Raw genomic sequence first — 19,194 nt, forward strand, 5'->3', positions numbered from 1 at the left:
GTGAAATCAGAATTATTCCAGTGCCCCTCAAATTATAACAATAGTAGGTACGACAATATCAAAAGATTCTTTCTGCAAGTAAATGTTTTATTAATTTGGTAATGGGAAGTCTTGTGGAATGTAAGTAATTTAGGAGTAAACTTAAAAAGAGGCACTGAGTCGTTGAAAGGTGAATAAGAGATTCTGCTAGTTTTAAGATGAAGAAGCGCACACCAGGCATTTGGGTAGACAGCCGGCTGGTGGGCATAAAATGCTGTGCATAAAGTGCAACAGAGTTGATGCATGACATTACTCCTGACGTATGACATGACTAACTTCACAGGTGGCCCTACCTCTGATTGGACAGAATAAGCCTGTGATGGGACTGACGTTAGATGTCCTTTGTGGATGTATCTGACCGGTCTTGCCCGTGATTCTTCTACAGGGATAAAAATTGTGTGGCAAGCGGTTGGGTGTGGGAGTGGCATAAGGATGGGGCATAAGGATGGATTAGGATATTGTACAGAGTAGGTGGGCAGAGGAACAATCCACCAACAGTCCCAACACCTCCTAAAGGAGTTATTCCACCACCCAGTGAATCTATGCAATATGTTAGTCCCTATGCCACCCCCATTCCCAACATGGGTTACATTTCTAACCAAGACCCAATCATAATATCTGTCCAATAAACCTATATAGCACATCCTTCTTCATACCTATCATAGGCTTATCCAATCCAATCAAAGGAAGGATCACCTGTGAAAGCAGTCTTGCCATACACTAGCTCTGTCACAATTTTTGCATAGCATTTAATGTGGGGTGACCATGAAACAGCTGCCCATCAGAATGAATGGCAACCATGAAATTGCAATGAAGAGCAGGGTTAATCACCCAGTGGCAAAACATGCTGTTGAGTACAACTGGCTCTATTTCAATGGCTGCTTCACACCAACATTTTGATTATTGGATCCTCCTATCATCCAACTGACTTATCCCCTGATGTAATCAAAAACTTTAGAGAAAATGTCAGCTCACTTGTACTCAAGTTCCCCAATCATACTGTAATGATCAGCGAATACTTTAATCACCCAACAATTGTTTGGGAAAACGACAATTTTGTTAGTAGTGGGCATTATAAGACACCCTATGAAACTGTATGAACTAGATTTAAAAAAATCAAGTGTGTTATATCTCAATGAGGAACTTGAAATTTTCAGCACAGGTCAGGAGCATGTGGAAGTACCCTGGCTCAAGTTTAAAAGAATAGCCGACCATGTACTGGATAGATATGTACCCAGCAGAACAGTTCATAATAAGAGGGAACTTCCATGTACCCAGCAGAACAGTTCATAATAAGAGGGAACTTCCATGGTATACAGTCACTGTAAAGAAACTTCTAAAGAAACAGAGATTATTGCGTAATAGGTGTAAAACACATTGTGCTGCTATAGTTAGATGCTGAATGAAACACGTCTGGCTGTCAAGAGAGCTATGTGTGAGCCTCCAAAGAGTACCATAGCAGATATTATCACATGAAATTTCACAAAATCCAAAGAAATTCTTGTCATATGTAAAGACTGTTAGTGGCACCAAAGTTAGTGTCCAGTCCCTACCAAATGAGACAGGAACTGAAATGAAGGTAGCAAAGCAAAAGCTGAAATGCTTAACTCCATTTTCAAATGTTCCTTCACAAAGGAAAACCTAGAATAATTGCCCCAATTTAATCCTCATATCACTGAAAAGATGAATGAAATAAGTATTAGTGTCAGTGGTGTTAAACAGCTGAAATTGTCAAAAGTTAGAAAGTTCCAGGGCCCGATGGAATCCCTATCGGATACCATACTGAATTTGCAACTTAATTAGCCCCTCTTCTAACCAGATCTCTCAAACAAAAAATTGTGCCCAGTTCTTGGTGGAATGCATGGGTCACAAATGTCTACATGAAGGGTAGTAGAAATGATCCACAAAAGTACAGCCCAATATCCATGACATAGATTTGTTGTAGAATCTTAAAACATATTCTTAGCTCAAACATAATGAGGTATCTTTAACAGAATGACCTCCTCAATGCCAACCAGCATGGATTCCAACAACATCGATCATGTGAAACCCATCTTGCACTTTTATCAAATTACATACTGAAAGCTTCGGATCAAGACAGTGAGGTTGATGTAATAGTTCTTGATTTCCAAAAAACATTTGACTCAGTTCCACACCTAAGCTTATTGTCAAAAGTATGGTCATATGGGTATCAAGTGAAATTTGTGACCAGATTGAGGACTTTTTGGTAGGGACGATCCAGCATGTTATCTTGGATGGAGAGTCATCATCAGAAGTAGAAGTAACTTAGAGTTTGACGCAGGGAAGTGTGTCAGGACCCTTGCTGTTAATGTTGTATACTGATGACCTTTCAGACAATATGAATAGTAACATCAGGATTTTTGCAGATGATGCAAAGTTATCTGTAATGAAGTACCATCTGAAGGAAGCTGCACAAGTATTCAGTCAGACCTTGATAAGGTTTCGAAGTGCTGCAGAGATTGGTAACCTGCTTTCAATATTCACAAATGTAATATTGTGCATATTACAAAACGAAAAAAAAGGAGTATCCCATGATTAGCATCAATGAGTCTGTTGGAAACAGCCAACTCACAAATACCTGGGTGTAGCACTTTCTAGAGACATAGAATGGAATAACGACACAGGCTCAGTCATGGTTTATATTGATATAATACTGGGGAAATTAAATCAGTTTACAAAGGAGACTGGTTAAGAATCACTTTTGTGACCCATCCTAGAATATTACTCAAGTGTGCAAGACCCATACCAAATAGGACTAAGAGGGGATACTGAACTTATACAGAGAAACACACCACAAATGGTCACAGGTTTGTTCAATACATGGACGAATATCGCAGAGATACTGAAGGAACTGAACTCACGGACTCTTGAAGACAGACGTAAACTATCTCAAAAAAGTCCGTTAACAGTTTCAAAAATCGGCTTTAAATTGTGACTTTAGGAATATACTACAATCCCCTACATATCACTCAGACAAGGATAGTGAGGGCAATATTAGAATAATTATTGCAAGCACAGAGGCATCCAAACAATTATTCTTCCCATGCTCCATATGTGAATGGAACAGGAAGAAACCATAATAAGACTGGCACAATTGGACGTACCCTTCACCATCCACCTCACAGTGGCTTGTAGAGTATAGCTGTAGATGTAGATGTGAACACACTGCAGAGTGCATTGAAAAATCACAGCAAGCAATGAGAACAGGGTACATGGGAGGCTGTTCACTGAACAAAACAGGTTGTGACATAATAAATGTACTTTAATAGAGCTGTGGTGGTTCTTATCAACAAGTACGAACTGCAGCATAAGATTATCAATAGAGGTTACAGTATGCACTTTTTTTATGGAAGAATAGTAATGTCTGCTGCTAATATCTTAGTTCTAAAAGTGATGAATTCAGTGATGTTTCACCTTCAAAAATCAGATTAGTATTACTGGCGAAATTACAATTTTTTAAGTTAGATTTATCTAGGTTACACATATTTTACTAACACTATTATGTCCTCAGTCACAAAATTTTTATTTTTTTACTACTGTCTGATGCATTTTGGAGCTACAACTCCATTTTCACCAAACAGTAACAGAACAACACTTATTAGTTTTTAAACAAGGAAACTTTGTCAGCCAGGACATATGCGAAAAGTCCTACTGATATAAAAGGAATAAGGCACTGAAACTTTACCTGCATTTGACTACATGATATCCATATTCTGGATTGGTGAAAGACTTCCATGTTTGCATTGGCTTTCTCTACGATTTGGCATGTTTATGACAATGCTCATAGTGGCCACCAAATCTTAATTTTCAAATTAAAGATTTTTTTACAGGTTAAAGTTGTCATTTTCTAGTCATAACTTCACTTATATTTACTCAGTGGGGTTAAGAAACATACTACACTGGACAGAACAAGTTACGTATTTTAAAACTATATGTTGTCCAAGTTGAATTATGTCACATCCTGATGTACACCTTGTGCAGTGTAAATGTGTACAGATCTGTAGTTAAGCTGGATGGGGCACATAAAATGTCATGCAGCAGGTGAGGAATGCCTTTATTGATCACAAAGTATGCTTGATGTTTTTCAAAATAATTTCCACCTTCATTTCTAAAGATGTAAATAGTTCTGAAACGAATTATGCATACTTTGTGAGCAATAAAGTCATTTAACACTGTCTGTTTATACTGGACTTCTTATGATCAACTAATGATTCAAACAGCCAGCACATGCCACAAGTGATAAAGGCAGACACATTAAAATACACATTCACATCTAGTGAACTAATGACCATAGAATGTCGTAGTTAATCTTAACCATAACTAAGTTACATCTAGAAATTTCTCATCGAAATTTTTTGATTTAACAATAATCTAAAATTGGTCTGCCAAAGAGTGACTTCTCTCCTTTAAAAAACAGAGTACCCCATTCCTCAGTTCAAACATACTTTTCAATACTTTACCCCTTGAAAGCCATCGAGTATTACGTATCAAGGTCATGTTTAGTTAGTAGCATCTTTGGAAAGAATGCACACCAAGTTTCAGCTATATTGGTCTATTTCTTTGTGTTTGGCATTCGTGTGAATCAAGGAAGTTGAGTGACTGTCAAAAAATGGACAAAAAAGAATTTTGTGTGGTGATCAAACACTACTTTATGAAAGGCAAACCACCTCACGAGACTAGAAGCTTGATAAACATTACAGTGACTCTACACCTTCGATTAAAACATTTTATAAGTGGTTTCAAAATTTTCGGAGTGGCCGTATGGGTACAAGTGATGCTGAACATTCTGGATGCCCTGTGGAAGTTACGACTCCAGAAATCATTGATAAAATCCATGATATGGTGATGGATGACAGAAGAATTAAGGTGCGTTAGATTGCTAGTGCTGTGGACATCTCGAATGAACGGGTACGTAATATTTTGCATAAACATTTGGACATGAGAAAGCTACCCGCAAGATGGGTTCCGCGATTGTTCACGCTTGACCAAAAACTGAATCCTGTGAAGTGTTGCAAGGATGGTTTGCAGCTGTTCAAGAAGAATCCGCAGGACTAAGTGCAGTTTTGTCACTGTGGATTATAACATGGATATATTACTATACTCCTGAGACCAAACAACAATCTAAACAATGGTTACCAAGGGAGAATCTGCACCAAAACAGGCGAAGACCATTCCGTCAGCCAGAAAAGCTATGGCAACTGTCTTTTGGGATTCGCAAGGAATAACCCTCATCGAGTATCTGGAAAATGGTAAAACTATTACAGGTAAATATTATTCATCATTATTGGACCATCTGAAAACAGAGCTGCAAGAAAAACACCGGCAATTGGACCGCAAAAAAGTCCTTTTCCATCACGACAATGCACCGGCACACCTCAGCAGTTGTGGTCCCAAAATTAATGGAAATAGGATTCCAACTCGTTTCACATCCCCCCCCCCCCCCCCCAATTTTCCAGACTTGGCTCCCTCTGACTACTATTTGTTCCCCAATTTGAAGAGATGGCTTGTGGGACAAAGATTTTATTCAAACAAGGAAGTGATTGCAGCAACTAATAGCTATTTTGCAGACTTGGACAATTCCTATTATTCAGAAGGGATCAACAAATTAGAACAGCATTGGACAAAGTGTATAAGTCTAAAGGAGACTATATTGAAGTAGTTTTTATTTTTGCACGGACTTTTCGAACGCCCCTGTTTGTATAGCCGTTTGCAGAACTTCATGAAGGGGTGGACCACGTTCTTCAGCAGCCAGAGCCTCCTGATGTATCATGCAGTGAGTTCATACAGCATCAGAAGCTACAGCTTAAAGTTTCACTTGCAATCCACCATGAATTCCAGACATTGAGCGAGCTCCGTCTGTGCATACTCCAATGCGCCTAAGCCATGATATACCGTTTTGATTAAAAGAGTATTGAGCATGTCAAAAAGGCTTTCAGCTGTAGCTATTTTTAGTATCAGCTCACAGAAAAGAAATTCCTCTATCAAACCAACATAAGCAATCAAACGATCATCTTTATGAATGTCAGTTGCTTCGTCCACTTTAAGTGCAAAATAGCTGTTGCACAATTTATCGATTAACTGCTCGAGTAAATCGTCAGAAATATCTAAAACTGTTCTACGCACCGTGTCATTAGAGACGGGAATACTTTTCAACTGTTGAGCATACGAGTCAACGAGCATTGTTGATACTATATCAAATCACTGCTGGTAAATCCAGAGTTTCTGCAACCATATGTAGTTTCTTGCATTTAGCAATTCAATGAGAAATCTGGTAAGAGACTAAAAGGGCCTTAGATGTCACATTCGTCATTCTAGTGAAAGTTCTTCTGGGTAGATAATAAAACATTTAGTTCCCGACAAAAAAATTCTTTGGGGTTCCTGTTAATTCAGGATGTTTGGTTTCAAGATGTCTCATTAACTTGTTACGTTTCATGCTACCAGCAGCTAAAATCGTTAAACTACACACTGCAGACTTTCTTCACCATTGATCGTAGTTTTTGTGAAGCCTAGCAATAAATAGTTTGCATAATACCTCCTCATTTTCACCTTTGGAGTATCTCCCTCCCCTCCGCCACTTGACGGACCACTGTTGTCTTTATGTTTGTCACTAGTCAGGAACTGCTTCATACTGCAGTCAAGTCTTCCTCACACAGTTTATAAGACTATAACTATAGTTGTCACTACTGGGATGCATTGAGATACCTGAACCAAACCTTGCGCTGCATGGGATAGTTACGGAAATAGTATTGGCACAGGTGACAAAGGGTATTCCGCCGACTATCTAAAGAAGCAACACAACCTACTCAGCTCACATGTGTAGGCTTTGTTCCTAGGTGGCATTGAAGGAAGTCACACAGCTCGACCAATCACTTCAAACAATGCCGAAAATGTGGCTGGGGTTTCATATTGTCATTGACCACACCTGGTGTCAACTCCAAAGTCTGGTGAAATTCAAGCCAGATCAACGGCATTTCATATGTTTGACAGAAGATAAACCTAACTGTCTGTTGCTAAGAACACATTGCCCCCCCACTGCCCCCCCCCAAACATAACACATTCCCCCTTGCACACGATTTGTGCTACCCCCTCCCCCCCCCCCCCTTGGGGTCACACCCCACAGTTTGGGAACCACTGCCCTAAAGCTAACTGTTCACTGTAATAAATCATATGCCAAGGCTACCTGCTATGTATTTCTGCAGATTTCTTTCCATAAAAACTGTGAAATACAGCTGAAATCGCCATGGTGGAATGAATGCAGTGATTTCCAAAATCAATGCAAGGAATTCAAAGAATGAAGCAAAGAACAGATTAATTTAATTTTTAAAAAAATGTCTGCCCAAAAAGAGTTTGCATGGTTGAGGAGAAGAAGAAGAAGAAATCTTGAGAATCAAAATGAGTAACTGCTCTCTAAACACTAGCATACTTTAAAGCACTGAAAATATGGAAAGGAAATGAATACCAGGAAAATCGAGCATTTAGAAATAGAACTTTTGAAATGGAGAACAACAATGGTGCACAAGTTTTATGACAATAACACAGTAAAGAAAATATCAGTATTTTGTAGTGGCTTTTTTTTTTTTTTTTTTTTTTTTTTGAGGACGACACGGCCATAGCAGTTGCAGAATATCACTTTCAATGCAATTTTTTTTTTCTTTTTCTTTTTCATTTATTGAGAAATAGCCACCTCTGTAACACTGCCATGAGAGCCAGAGTACGTTTTTCTGCTTTCCCCAAAAATCTTTTAACATCAAATTAGCCACATTGACACCTGGGCTATACATATTTTAAATTCTTGCAGAAATATCTGAGATGAAGAGCATAGCTCAATGATGCTGCATAATCAACAATTATTAATAACTTGTTTACTGGCAACTTCATTCTCTCTTAATGAATGCTTCGATCTTTTCTTCACGGAATTAATACCCTCTTTGCTTCCTTAATTTCAAACCCAAGAGCTGGATAGCACTTGGTATGCTATGGTTATACTTAATGTCTCAGATGAGAACATTCTTGGTCGCATTTTAAACTCAACAGTTAATGTGGAAGTTTTTTAAAGCTATTTACCCCAATATATTATGATACAACATTTACATTACTTTTTCAGTTTATTCTATTCTGTCAGACAGTCTTAACACAATACACATGTACCTGAGCTTCAATAAGATGGTCACAGTGTATTGTTGATGGGACAGCAACCTTTGGCAGACCTGATGAGATGAACTGCAGCATTGCCATCTGTGCAGTAGCATCTTGCATTGCGACACGGTCCGGTCTCAGCCTGAGGTAACTTGTGCCACGCACAATATCCTGCTTGTCCGGTTCATCCAAATGAGAATAAAGAACCTTTTCTGATAACGTCAGAGGGCGACCCAGTCTATTATGAAACCAAAGTACAATGATGCATTATTCATTGTTTTAATACCTTAAGCATCTAAACAGAATACCACCTATATGCACTCAACCTTACTGCAACATTCCTAAGAATTTGCAATTTAAATTATGGATGTGTCATGTGAAGATAAATGAATTTCATGTTAATAGTATACAACACTGCAAATTTCAAAGAAAAAAGTCTGCTTTATATTTTCACTTAATATTACAGAAGCCAACAATCAACAGGTGTATACCTACCTCTTTTTAACAATACTAAGGTTCTTCTCAAGTTTTTCGTAGGGTAAGTAACTGTCTTTGTCGAACCTGCTCATGGCGACTTTCCGAGCCGCAGCAGCAAGTGGCGAAACATGAAAGCATCGCCGTTGAATTTCTTGTGCAGCAACCAGCCATGGTGTTCCCTACATTGCAAATGTACCAATTGGTAACAAACAACTGCTCATGTGACAAAAAGGTATTTCACAGCACAAGCATAAATGCATAATATTTGTGCAAATAAGGTTCAAACTCATGTTCGAAACTACTTGCTACTAAAATAGTTTCAGTAATTAGAATTGTCACAAACTTTTCTTTAGTAAAAAAAGCATATGGCATCAAGGGATTTTGAAATTTAAGCACAAACTGATTTGGCGTAGTTGAAACAATGCACTGTTTCTGTGTAAAAGGCACGAGGAGGACAGTGAGAATTAGAGGAAAAGAAAATGTTCATAATAAAGATTATTCAGAATGCTGCTTATAAGAGCCTCAAACATACCAAACAGTTTATGATTCCACATTCCTGGTGCAATAAATATTAACATTGGCCCAACTTTCTATTTTGGAACTAAAGCACTGCAGTAGAAATTGAGGTTTTCTAGTCATTTAAAATGAATGGCAGGGCGAGACTTTCCAGGGAGGGCCCACAAAAGAAACCTTTACCTCCAAACGTATGACTCAGTCTGATCTAAATATGAAAATAATTCTTCGCAAAATGCAAATGTCAAACTAAATTACACATACAGAACATAGCCTGGATATTACATTGGAAAGAAAAGAGCAGCTATGAGATACAGGATGCTTAATGATGTATTGCTGAAGAGAAGAGTCTGGTGATAAAAGGCTGATAAGGAAAATACATACTTTGGGCAAAAGAGGAAACAAGCAATTTGATGGCCACTTCAATAATAATAATAATAATAATAATAATAATATAGGAAGTCACGCTTGATCAAGGTATGCGTCACTTTCCATTTTTGACCAGACATAACGTCTGAGAAAAACAATAATAATAATAATAATAATAATAATAAAATCCGTAATTATTGATACATGTTCAATTACCCAAAAGTTCCTAAATGCAATATAACACATACCGTACAGTTAAAAGGAAGTGACGCTTGATCAAGGTCCGCGTCACTCCATTTTTAACCGGACTTAACGCCTGAGAAAGTGAAAGATAATAATAATAATAATAATAATACACATTAGTAACTTCCTGGCAGATTAAATAGATTAAATCTATGTGCCAGATTGAGACTAACTTGGGACCTTTGCCTTCTTGGGCAAATGTTTGGGTAACTCAACCCATAGAGCACTTGCCCGTGAAAGGCAGAGGACCTGAGTTCGGGTCTCAGTATGGTAACAGTTCCAATCTGTCAGGAAGTTTCAGATCAGCACCAGCACAGCTGCAGAGTGAAAGTGTTATTCAAATATATATAAGTGATACCTACTTTTATGCAAAGAATTTGCAGGCTATATTCTGAAGCGAACTATTGCCTGAATCTTTTATTTTAAGTAAAAAAGAAAATTAAATACTCATCAAGCTCAAGGTTACTATTAACACTACAGTACTTTATTCTACATTGGAAGTTGTGTATCAAAGGAATGTCAACCTCAGATACAGCTTGTCATCTCAAAGAATAAGCACTGAACTTTGGATACTTTTAACACATGCAAGGAATCTAATCTTGAGCATGAAATAAATGTTCAGACACGTATCTAACACCCAAATCTTTGTGCACGAACATACTACCTGCAGTTTCCCAAGTACGGTATGGAGCAAATTTAAAGGGTTTATCCTCACTAAAACTCAACCTCATTCATTCAGTATGGGATTATGATAGCAATTTGGATGGAAATACTCCAAAATATAAACTCAACAAAATTGACATCCTGCAGCACCGTGCTATTAGACTTGTTTTGGCAGTATGAAATCCACTCTGACAAACATACTACTGATGGAAGCCAAAGAAATGCCACTGAAAATTTGTATATCTATTAACTCAGGAAATTATATTTTGCAGGGCACTTAAGTCACTGTTCCCCTTCAGAGATTTCAGCTGTCCAACAAAACAAGCAGTACCAGGGATATATGCTGCATAGCAAAGAAATAACTATTAGCCTGCAGTTGCAGTCACACTAAATACACCACTCCACTCATATTGAGTTATGTGACACCTCTGATGTTAAGACTTTAGTGTTAAACTCCTCGCTACAAACCATCCATACCATGTCAACCAAGGCGTTCCTTCACTTCTATCTCTGAAGACCGAAATACCATTCAGCAAACCTTAAAGTACCTGGTAAGCATCTCGATATACATTTGCAGATGTAAGTCGAGTGAAGCAACAGGATTTGCATACTTGTGCCCCACTACGAAAACACCCTCCTCCCTCAAAATGAGCAGCTGTACAGTTGAAGTTCTGGGAGTAAGAAGCACTCGGATATACAATGCATAACATCAGTGATATTCCACTAACAGATTTGCAGAATCACCTCAAAAAACTAGATTGTCAATCCTGGAACTTGAAAACAATCTATTACCTCTTTGATGTAAAGAAACTATCCAGTGATCAAATGATCCAAAATACACAATTTCTCTGGGTGACAGGGCATTGTGGTGCAAGACAGCTAATTGTTAACCAATTAGTAAAGAGTGGCACCACAAAAGAAATACCTTTCATTGCATGTCTACCTTATACAACAATTAAAGTTTAAACATCTCCATATTGCGAATATCCCCCCCCCCCCCCCTCTTGCTCTGAAATGAACTGATTCCAGAGTTGGATTTAACAAGGTCCAATTCTGCCTTGGCAAAAACTCTGAAGTTGCTTCTGGCCAGTACAGCTGTGGCTGTGTAACATTCAATTGAGTGATTCCTGAAATTGACACTGGCAGACTGGAGGTTGATCCCATTATGTTACACGCAGTTCCATTGATTAAAATTCCGCTATCCTTGAGCTCCACATGTTTCACTTCGGCAAATACTCCCTGCTCAAAACAACTTGCTATTACCATCAAATTTTCGTAGGTGAAGAAGATCCAAGGCATACCGATCCACTGCAAGCTCAATTTTGGCTCCACGATGCCCCTTAGATAGTCTAGTTCTTTCCTCCTGGCCTGCTGTCCCCAGCAGGCTCACAATACTCAAAAACACATACAACATATGAAATACAATGCCTAATTAATCTACACAAGCCCAATGATATATAACAAGAAAACAAAAAACTACAAATACTCTACTACTTTCAGGATCGCAAAGCATACAGTACATCATGCTGTACTCTATCTTCCTGATTTCCCCTGCGCGTAACACCTCTCTCTCTATCTATCTATCTATCTATCTATCTATCTATCTATCTATCTATCTATCTCTCTCTCTCTATCTATCTATCTATCTCTCTCTCTATCTATCTATCTATCTATCTCTCTCTCTATCTATCTATCTATCTATCTCTCTCTCTATCTATCTATCTATCTATCTCTCTCTCTATCTATCTATCTATCTCTCTCTCTATCTATCTATCTATCTATCTCTCTATCTATCTATCTATCTATCTCTCTATCTATCTATCTATCTATCTCTCTATCTATCTATCTATCTATCTCTCTATCTATCTATCTATCTATCTCTCTATCTATCTATCTATCTCTCTCTCTCTATCTATCTATCTCTCTCTATCTATCTATCTATCTCTCTCTATCTATCTATCTATCTCTCTCTATCTATCTATCTATCTCTCTCTATCTATCTATCTACCTCTCTCTATCTATCTATCTACCTCTCTCTATCTATCTACCTACCTCTCTCTATCTATCTACCTACCTCTCTCTCTATCTACCTCTCTCTATCTATCTCTCTCTATCTATCTCTCTCTATCTATCTCTCTCTATCTATCTCTCTCTATCTATCTCTCTCTATCTATCTCTCTCTCTCTCTCTCTCTCTCTATCTCTCTCTCTTCCTGTGACTTGCCTGGAATCACATCCGGACAACCCTTAAATGGCCGCAACCGCCCAATGTGTACTATCGTTGTTCTAGTTGGTAGCTGAAGGTTAACATTAACGGGGGATGTGGTTTCAACGACTTGGTATGGCCTTTGATACCTTGCAACAAACTACTTCGTTTTCCCTTTTGGCATATGGGGGCTGGATAGCATTACCCATTGCCCTACTCTATACTGCGGTAAACTTCTTTTCCACTTCACGGCATCTTCCTGCCTTTCCAAAGCCTTCGTATTTGCCTTTAGTACCCGTTTCCAAACATCTTTAATTGTCCTCTTGAATTGACGTACAGATTCACCAGTCCTTCCTTTCTGTAGGTTCATTAAATCAAATGGCGACAGCATTTTTCACCCATACACTACCTCAAACGGAGACAAACCAGCATTGGTATGGACTTTTGCATTGTATGCGCATACAATACGCTTCAAATACTCGCCCCACTGATGGTGACGAGAATCCCCATAAAAACTTAGCATCTGCCCAATTGTTCTGTGTACCCATTCTGTCCTTCCGTTTGCCTGTGGATGCAAAGCGCTCGTCCACAACTTCTTTACATTCAACAATTCACACAGTTCCTTCATTAAATACGACATGAAGTTGGTCCCTTGGTCAGAAATTTTTGTCTCTGGTACACCAAACTTCAAAATCCAGTTGTTTACTAACACTTGCGCAACCATTGCTGCCTATTGATTTGGAATAACCACCATCTCCACATACCTCGAAAAATGGTCTATTATTGTCAGAACAAATCTGTTCCCTGATGATGTTCGACTGATACATCCTAAGACATCAATTCCCAACACAGAAAACAGACATGCCGCTTCCAGCAATCTTTGTAGCTGTATCCGTTTTAGACTCAAATCTGCTCTCTGCGCAGATGGTATACAATTCTTGACATGCTGATCCACAACTGCTTTCCTACCCCTCCACCAATACCTCTCCGCCACTCTCCTATTTGTTGCTCTACTCCTACCATGACCAGATAACACATGATCATGAGCTTCTTTTAAAACCTCATCTCTCAGCTTCACTGGCACTACTACCCTTGGCCCTATCTTCTTTTCCCCGCACAGAAGGCCGTCGTACATTGTGGCTGTGTCCACTACAATTTACAATCGTTGTCCACGTCCTGTAATTCTTGCCATACTGCTAGGTCATAATCGACAACTTCTACTTTTGCCACCTTTCTACTCAGTGCATCCGCATTACTGTGCTTCTTCCCAGGATTGTGCACCACCTCGCAGTCTAATTCACTAAGCCTCACAGCCCACCTAGCGAGTCTAGTGGATGGATCCTTCAACCCCAACAACCATTTCAACGCAGCATGATCTGTCACTATCCAATATCTTCTCCCATATAAATAACATTTAAAATATGTTATTCGATACATTATGCTAAGCATCTGCCCCTCTGTTGTTGAATAATTACTCTCTGCTGCATTCAACTGCCTAGACACATGGGCTACAGGATGTTCTTTCCCATCAATTTCCTGATTAAGAACACACCCTAGTGCTTGATTCGATGCATCGCATGCTAGAATAAATTCCTTTTCAAAATCTGGAAACACAAGAACTGGACTTGATGTTAACACTTCTTTCAGTTTGTCAAATCCTTTCTGACACTGTTCTGTCCACTCAAATTTCACACCCTTCCATAACAATCACAACAATGGCTGTGCTAAATCTGCAAAACCCTTCATGAACTTTCGATAGAAATTGCAAATTCTGATGAATGATTGCACTTCCTTAACTGTTTTCAGCTCCCGAAAATCCCTTACAGCCTGTACCAACCTCTGATCTGTTTGCACTCCGTCCTTACTGATGATAAGACCTAAATATTTCCACTTCTTCCAATGCAAAATGACCCTTCTCCAGGCTCAAAGTCAAACGAGCTGCTATTAACCTCATAAATACTTCCCTTAACTGCTGTCTATGCTGCTCCATACTACTTGCAAACACTACAATGTCATCCAAATAGACAAGACACTGCCGTGGTTTCAAACCCCTCAACACACTGTCTAGCAACCTCTGAAACGTTGCCAGAGCATTTTTCACACCAAATGGCATTATGATGTACTGGTAATGGCCTCCAGGAGTAGAGAAAGAAGTTTTTGGTTGATCCTCTGGAGCCACCTCAACTGATGATAACCACTTGTCAAATCAATCATAGAAAAGTACTGGCACTGTCCTAAGTGATCCAAAGTCTCCGATATGTTTGGAATGGGGTATGCGTCTGTTACTGTCTTATTATTGAGGTAGTCACAACAGAACCTGTATTTCTTACTTCCATCCACAGATTTTTTTTTAAGACACAACGACAATGCCCACTCCCCATCAACTATTACTATGCTCTATAATACCATCTGCAAGCTGCTTATCAATGAAATCCTCCACAATTGGCTGCAAATACCTCGGTATTCTGTATGGTTTATGGTAAACAGATGCTTCATTCCCTGTTGGCATTCTATGTTAAACTAACATAGTTGCCGGTAACGGCCCTCGCGGAAAAACAAATCCTTAAATACCCAAAACAATTCTTCTGTATGCTCTTTTTCCTCCTCCTTTCAAATGCTTAACTTAGTTATGCAATGCAGTTCTATCGGCAGTTAGTGGTTGATCGCTACGCCTACCTCTTGAACACCAGTCTTCGCCATCTAGTACATCCAAATTCACTACTGAAACTCCTTTCCACAAATTCGCGTCTACAGCGCCTAATTTATCCACATTCATGGGGACTACCCACCCATCATTTCCCTCTTTTACATGTACAATACTATGTTTCACAAAACAACCTAATGGATCCAGAAATTCATTATCCTACAATGGTTCAATAACACATACCGTACCCACAGGTAGATTTGACTCCACACTTACCCAAACAGACATCCCAGTGCCACAAGACACACACTCATGCAAATTACGCCTTACTGCTCATGTACACGGGTCAATTGGTTTGTTCATTGCGTTGAACGCCTCTCGCAACAGCTCTGCATCAACAACAGTTTCCCCTAGCTGAAATAACATTCCACCAAGTTCCACAGTTCGTTTTCCAAGGACAATTATGGCATGATGTTGATGCAAGAAGTCTACTCCTAGGGTCATGGCATAGCCCTTGCTTACCCATGGTACTACCTCCAAGCAAGCATCAAATCGGACTTTCCCTATGCGAAAGTCAACTGTCACTGACCCCAAAGGTGTGACCTTATCCCCCACTCCATGCAACCTATAACGTGGTGGGTCTAACTTCCTTTGTCCCATTAAATCTTAGTAGCCACTGACACTTGCGCCCCTGTGTCCAACAAAATCTTAAACACTTAAGTTCCTATGGATCCTACAACTGAACATTCCACCTCTACATACGTATTTGTAGCACTGAAATTAAACGGGAGCTCGCCCAGGTGAGTCTTGGGCGCCCTCTGCCGTTTAAAAATTGTCCATCCCTACTAACTCCACTTCTCTATCCTCCACGCTGCTGATTTCCACACCTTCCTCTATTTCTTGGTGACTGGGTACATTGCCTCTGCACATGTCCCATATGACCACACTCATAACATACCCACTGTAAACACTGTTTGTCTATCACGTATCCCCGTTGCTACGTCTATTTCCTCACATTGGATTGCCAGCCGAATGGCTGTATGCAAATCTTTCAGAGTCTCTTCACGCACATTCTGTGCCATATGCGCCGGTAACCTCCTCAAAAATATATCAAGCGCCCTTTGCTCGGTCTCCTGCAACAGAACACCATTCGCTTCATCACTCTGACCCAACTCTTAAATATACTCATTAATTTCTCTTATTCTGTCCTCAAATTCCTCTAATGGCCTCACCTGTCTCTTCGCCATTGTACTCAACCTCTCCCTAAAGTACCGAGCACTATTCTGTTTCTTGTACCTCTGTAAAAGCACCTCTTTCAATTGCTTGAACTGCCCAGCCTTCCTTAAGGCCTGAGGACACCACTTATGTCTTCACTTCACCCGTTAATCTAATCTTGGCTACATGTAACAACTGTTCATCAGACCAACTTTTCATCACAGCTGAAGTTTCCAGGTCTTCCACAAATGAACATGCATCCTCAGATGCCTTGCCAGAAAATGGAATAATCAAACTCGCGGCAGCTGGATCACTCTCCTGCTGCGGCACCCTAGGCAACAACGACTGATCCGATGAGGTTTCCCGCTCACTCCAAGATGTTAATTCACTTCTCAACTGCGAATTGTCCGCTGTTAATTGTGCTACCTTTTCCAACAAAATCCATACCGCTTCTGGTTCCAACACACCTTGCGCCCCTGACTGCCATTGTGTTGCTTTCATTCCCAGTTAGTCCCATTTCAACCTCCCACAGAAACAAAACATTTAACTACAAAAATAAACTGACTTCCTACAGCTCAGTATCTCATCTTCTGTTTAGGAGGAGATAAATAAAACATCATACTCAACAAAATACAAAAGTAATTAAATGCCATGAATGAAGAAAAATCTTACTGCCCCAAACACACTAATACTTACTCTGACAACACAAAGAAAGAAAGCGTCCAATACTCAAAAAAGAAAAATTGGTCAACACACCACATTTTGTGACTTTAATGCAGGCAGTGGGCTCTAACATCGTACTGTACAGATGATGCCCGCTATTCTGACACCAAATGTAGCTGTCACTGCCAAATGTATATGTTGGCGTGCGGGGCAGGAATGGTGGACGTGGATGGTAACTGTCAGGATGCGCCATATAAATATTCGGCCACGATCTTCAAATGTTTTATTATTCCCAGCTACAGTGCCGCGTTCCTCTATCTGCGTCACAGGGTCCACCGATTCCGAGGACGCCACTTCACTGTCTCCAAAACAGCTTGGCGCAGAAGGGCTACTTCTACAACCCATGCAACATACTGTGGCATCCCAGCCATGTCCAGCCGTGGTGTTTTGGTGATGTCAGGATGTGCTGGCAGCCGACTCTGAGGCCTTCGCCCCGTTGCCTCAGCTCTGCTCGCTGGGGAGCTGCAGGGCAGCCCGCTGCCTGCTTCTTCACTGTCATGGTTAGGATCGCAGCGACAGCAAGTGCCTGCGATCCGAGAGCCAAATCTGTGGCCCTCGCCTTGGGATGCCTCCGGCCAACAAGACTGCCCGCAGTAGCTAGCTGTCAAGTGGCCCGCTGCTGGTTGGCTACGGACACCGCGTTGGCCTCAGACAGTTGAACCAGTGACCCGCCTTGGACTGGAACGCTGGCACCCCATCTGCTGTTGCGTGTAGCCATTGGTGTGACACGCCCCACCATCCAGGGAGAGCTGCTACACTTGAATCCCCTTTGTTAGAAAACCGGCGCCTATTTACACGTGGCATGCCCCTCTGTTTTTTGTACTCATAACACCTAGGTAGGCCAGTGGGCCCCTTTTGCCTGTAACTTGTGCCATGTAAACTGATGCATTTTCAGTGGTTCTACGGCCCTGTGGCCTCCATTCTACTTCGAAACTGCTGGTAAGCATAACTTACTGTTAACAGGCCTGCACCTGGCTGTAACTTGTGCGCTCAGAAGCATTGCACCGAATCTAACTTTTTCCTATCTTAAACAATGGTGGTGCTACTACACAAGAGATGGACAATCAACTCCAAGTTCCACGATGTGAAGAAACAACCATAGTAACATCAATATCTGACGATGCGTACGCAACACAAACTTCAAACAGGAGAGGAAACTGTACACATTCATTTTATAATTTGTTGTTTCTGTAGTGTTCATCTCTTGTCTGATTAGATATTTAATTATATCTAAAAACAAAGATGATGTGACTTACCAAACAAAAGCGCTGGCACGTCGATAGACACACAAACAAACACAAACATACACACAAAATAAAATTCTAGCCTTCGCAACCAACGGTTGCCTCATCAGGAAAGAGGGAAGGAGAGGGAAAGACGAAAGGATTTGGGTTTTAAGGGAGAGGGTAAGGAGTCATTCCAATCCCGGGAGTGGAATGACTCATTACCCTCTCCCTTAAAACCCAAATCCTTTCGTCTTTCCCTCTCCTTCCCTCTTTCCTGACGAGGCAACCGTTGGTTGCGAAAGCTAGAATTTTATTTTGTGTGTATGTTTGTGTGTCTATCGACGTGCCAGCGCTTTCGTTTGGTAAGTCACATCATCTTTGTTTTTAGATATATTTTTTCCCACGTGGAATGTTTCCCTCTATTATATAGATATTTAATTATAACGATGAACCCCCTTAAACTTACTCCAGTGAAAAATAACTGCCAACAGTTAACATAACAAACAAGAATAAGAGAATTTGTACATTTTTGTTATTTGTCGTGGTATGTGATTAAGAAATGGTGAGATATAAGAGATCTGAACTGTCTAGAATAGTTATTTAACGGCCTGTGAAATACAAACACTGAATAGTCAGCTCTCAAACATTTCGCTAAAACAGACTGTGAAGCCCTTGGAACATGCTGTTGAAGAAAATAAACAGTGTAGATATTTGTATTAA

At 40.0% G+C, this 19,194-nt stretch overlaps 1 protein-coding gene across 1 annotated transcript in view; it reads right to left on the minus strand.

Moving 5' to 3' along the window:
- The window catches only part of LOC124596628 (probable aconitate hydratase, mitochondrial), a 120,172-nt gene that overhangs the window by 87,510 nt on the left and 13,468 nt on the right, over positions 1-19,194 (minus strand). Inside the window, exons 2-3 of the mRNA XM_047135857.1 lie at positions 8,692-8,852; positions 8,209-8,434 (exon numbers count right to left, since the gene is read on the minus strand). Coding sequence (XP_046991813.1) covers positions 8,209-8,434; positions 8,692-8,852 — 387 coding nt within the window. The remainder of the gene's footprint in view (positions 1-8,208; positions 8,435-8,691; positions 8,853-19,194) is intronic.

This window comes from Schistocerca americana, chromosome 2, assembly GCF_021461395.2.
Source record: "Schistocerca americana isolate TAMUIC-IGC-003095 chromosome 2, iqSchAmer2.1, whole genome shotgun sequence".
NCBI lineage: Eukaryota > Metazoa > Arthropoda > Insecta > Orthoptera > Acrididae > Schistocerca > Schistocerca americana.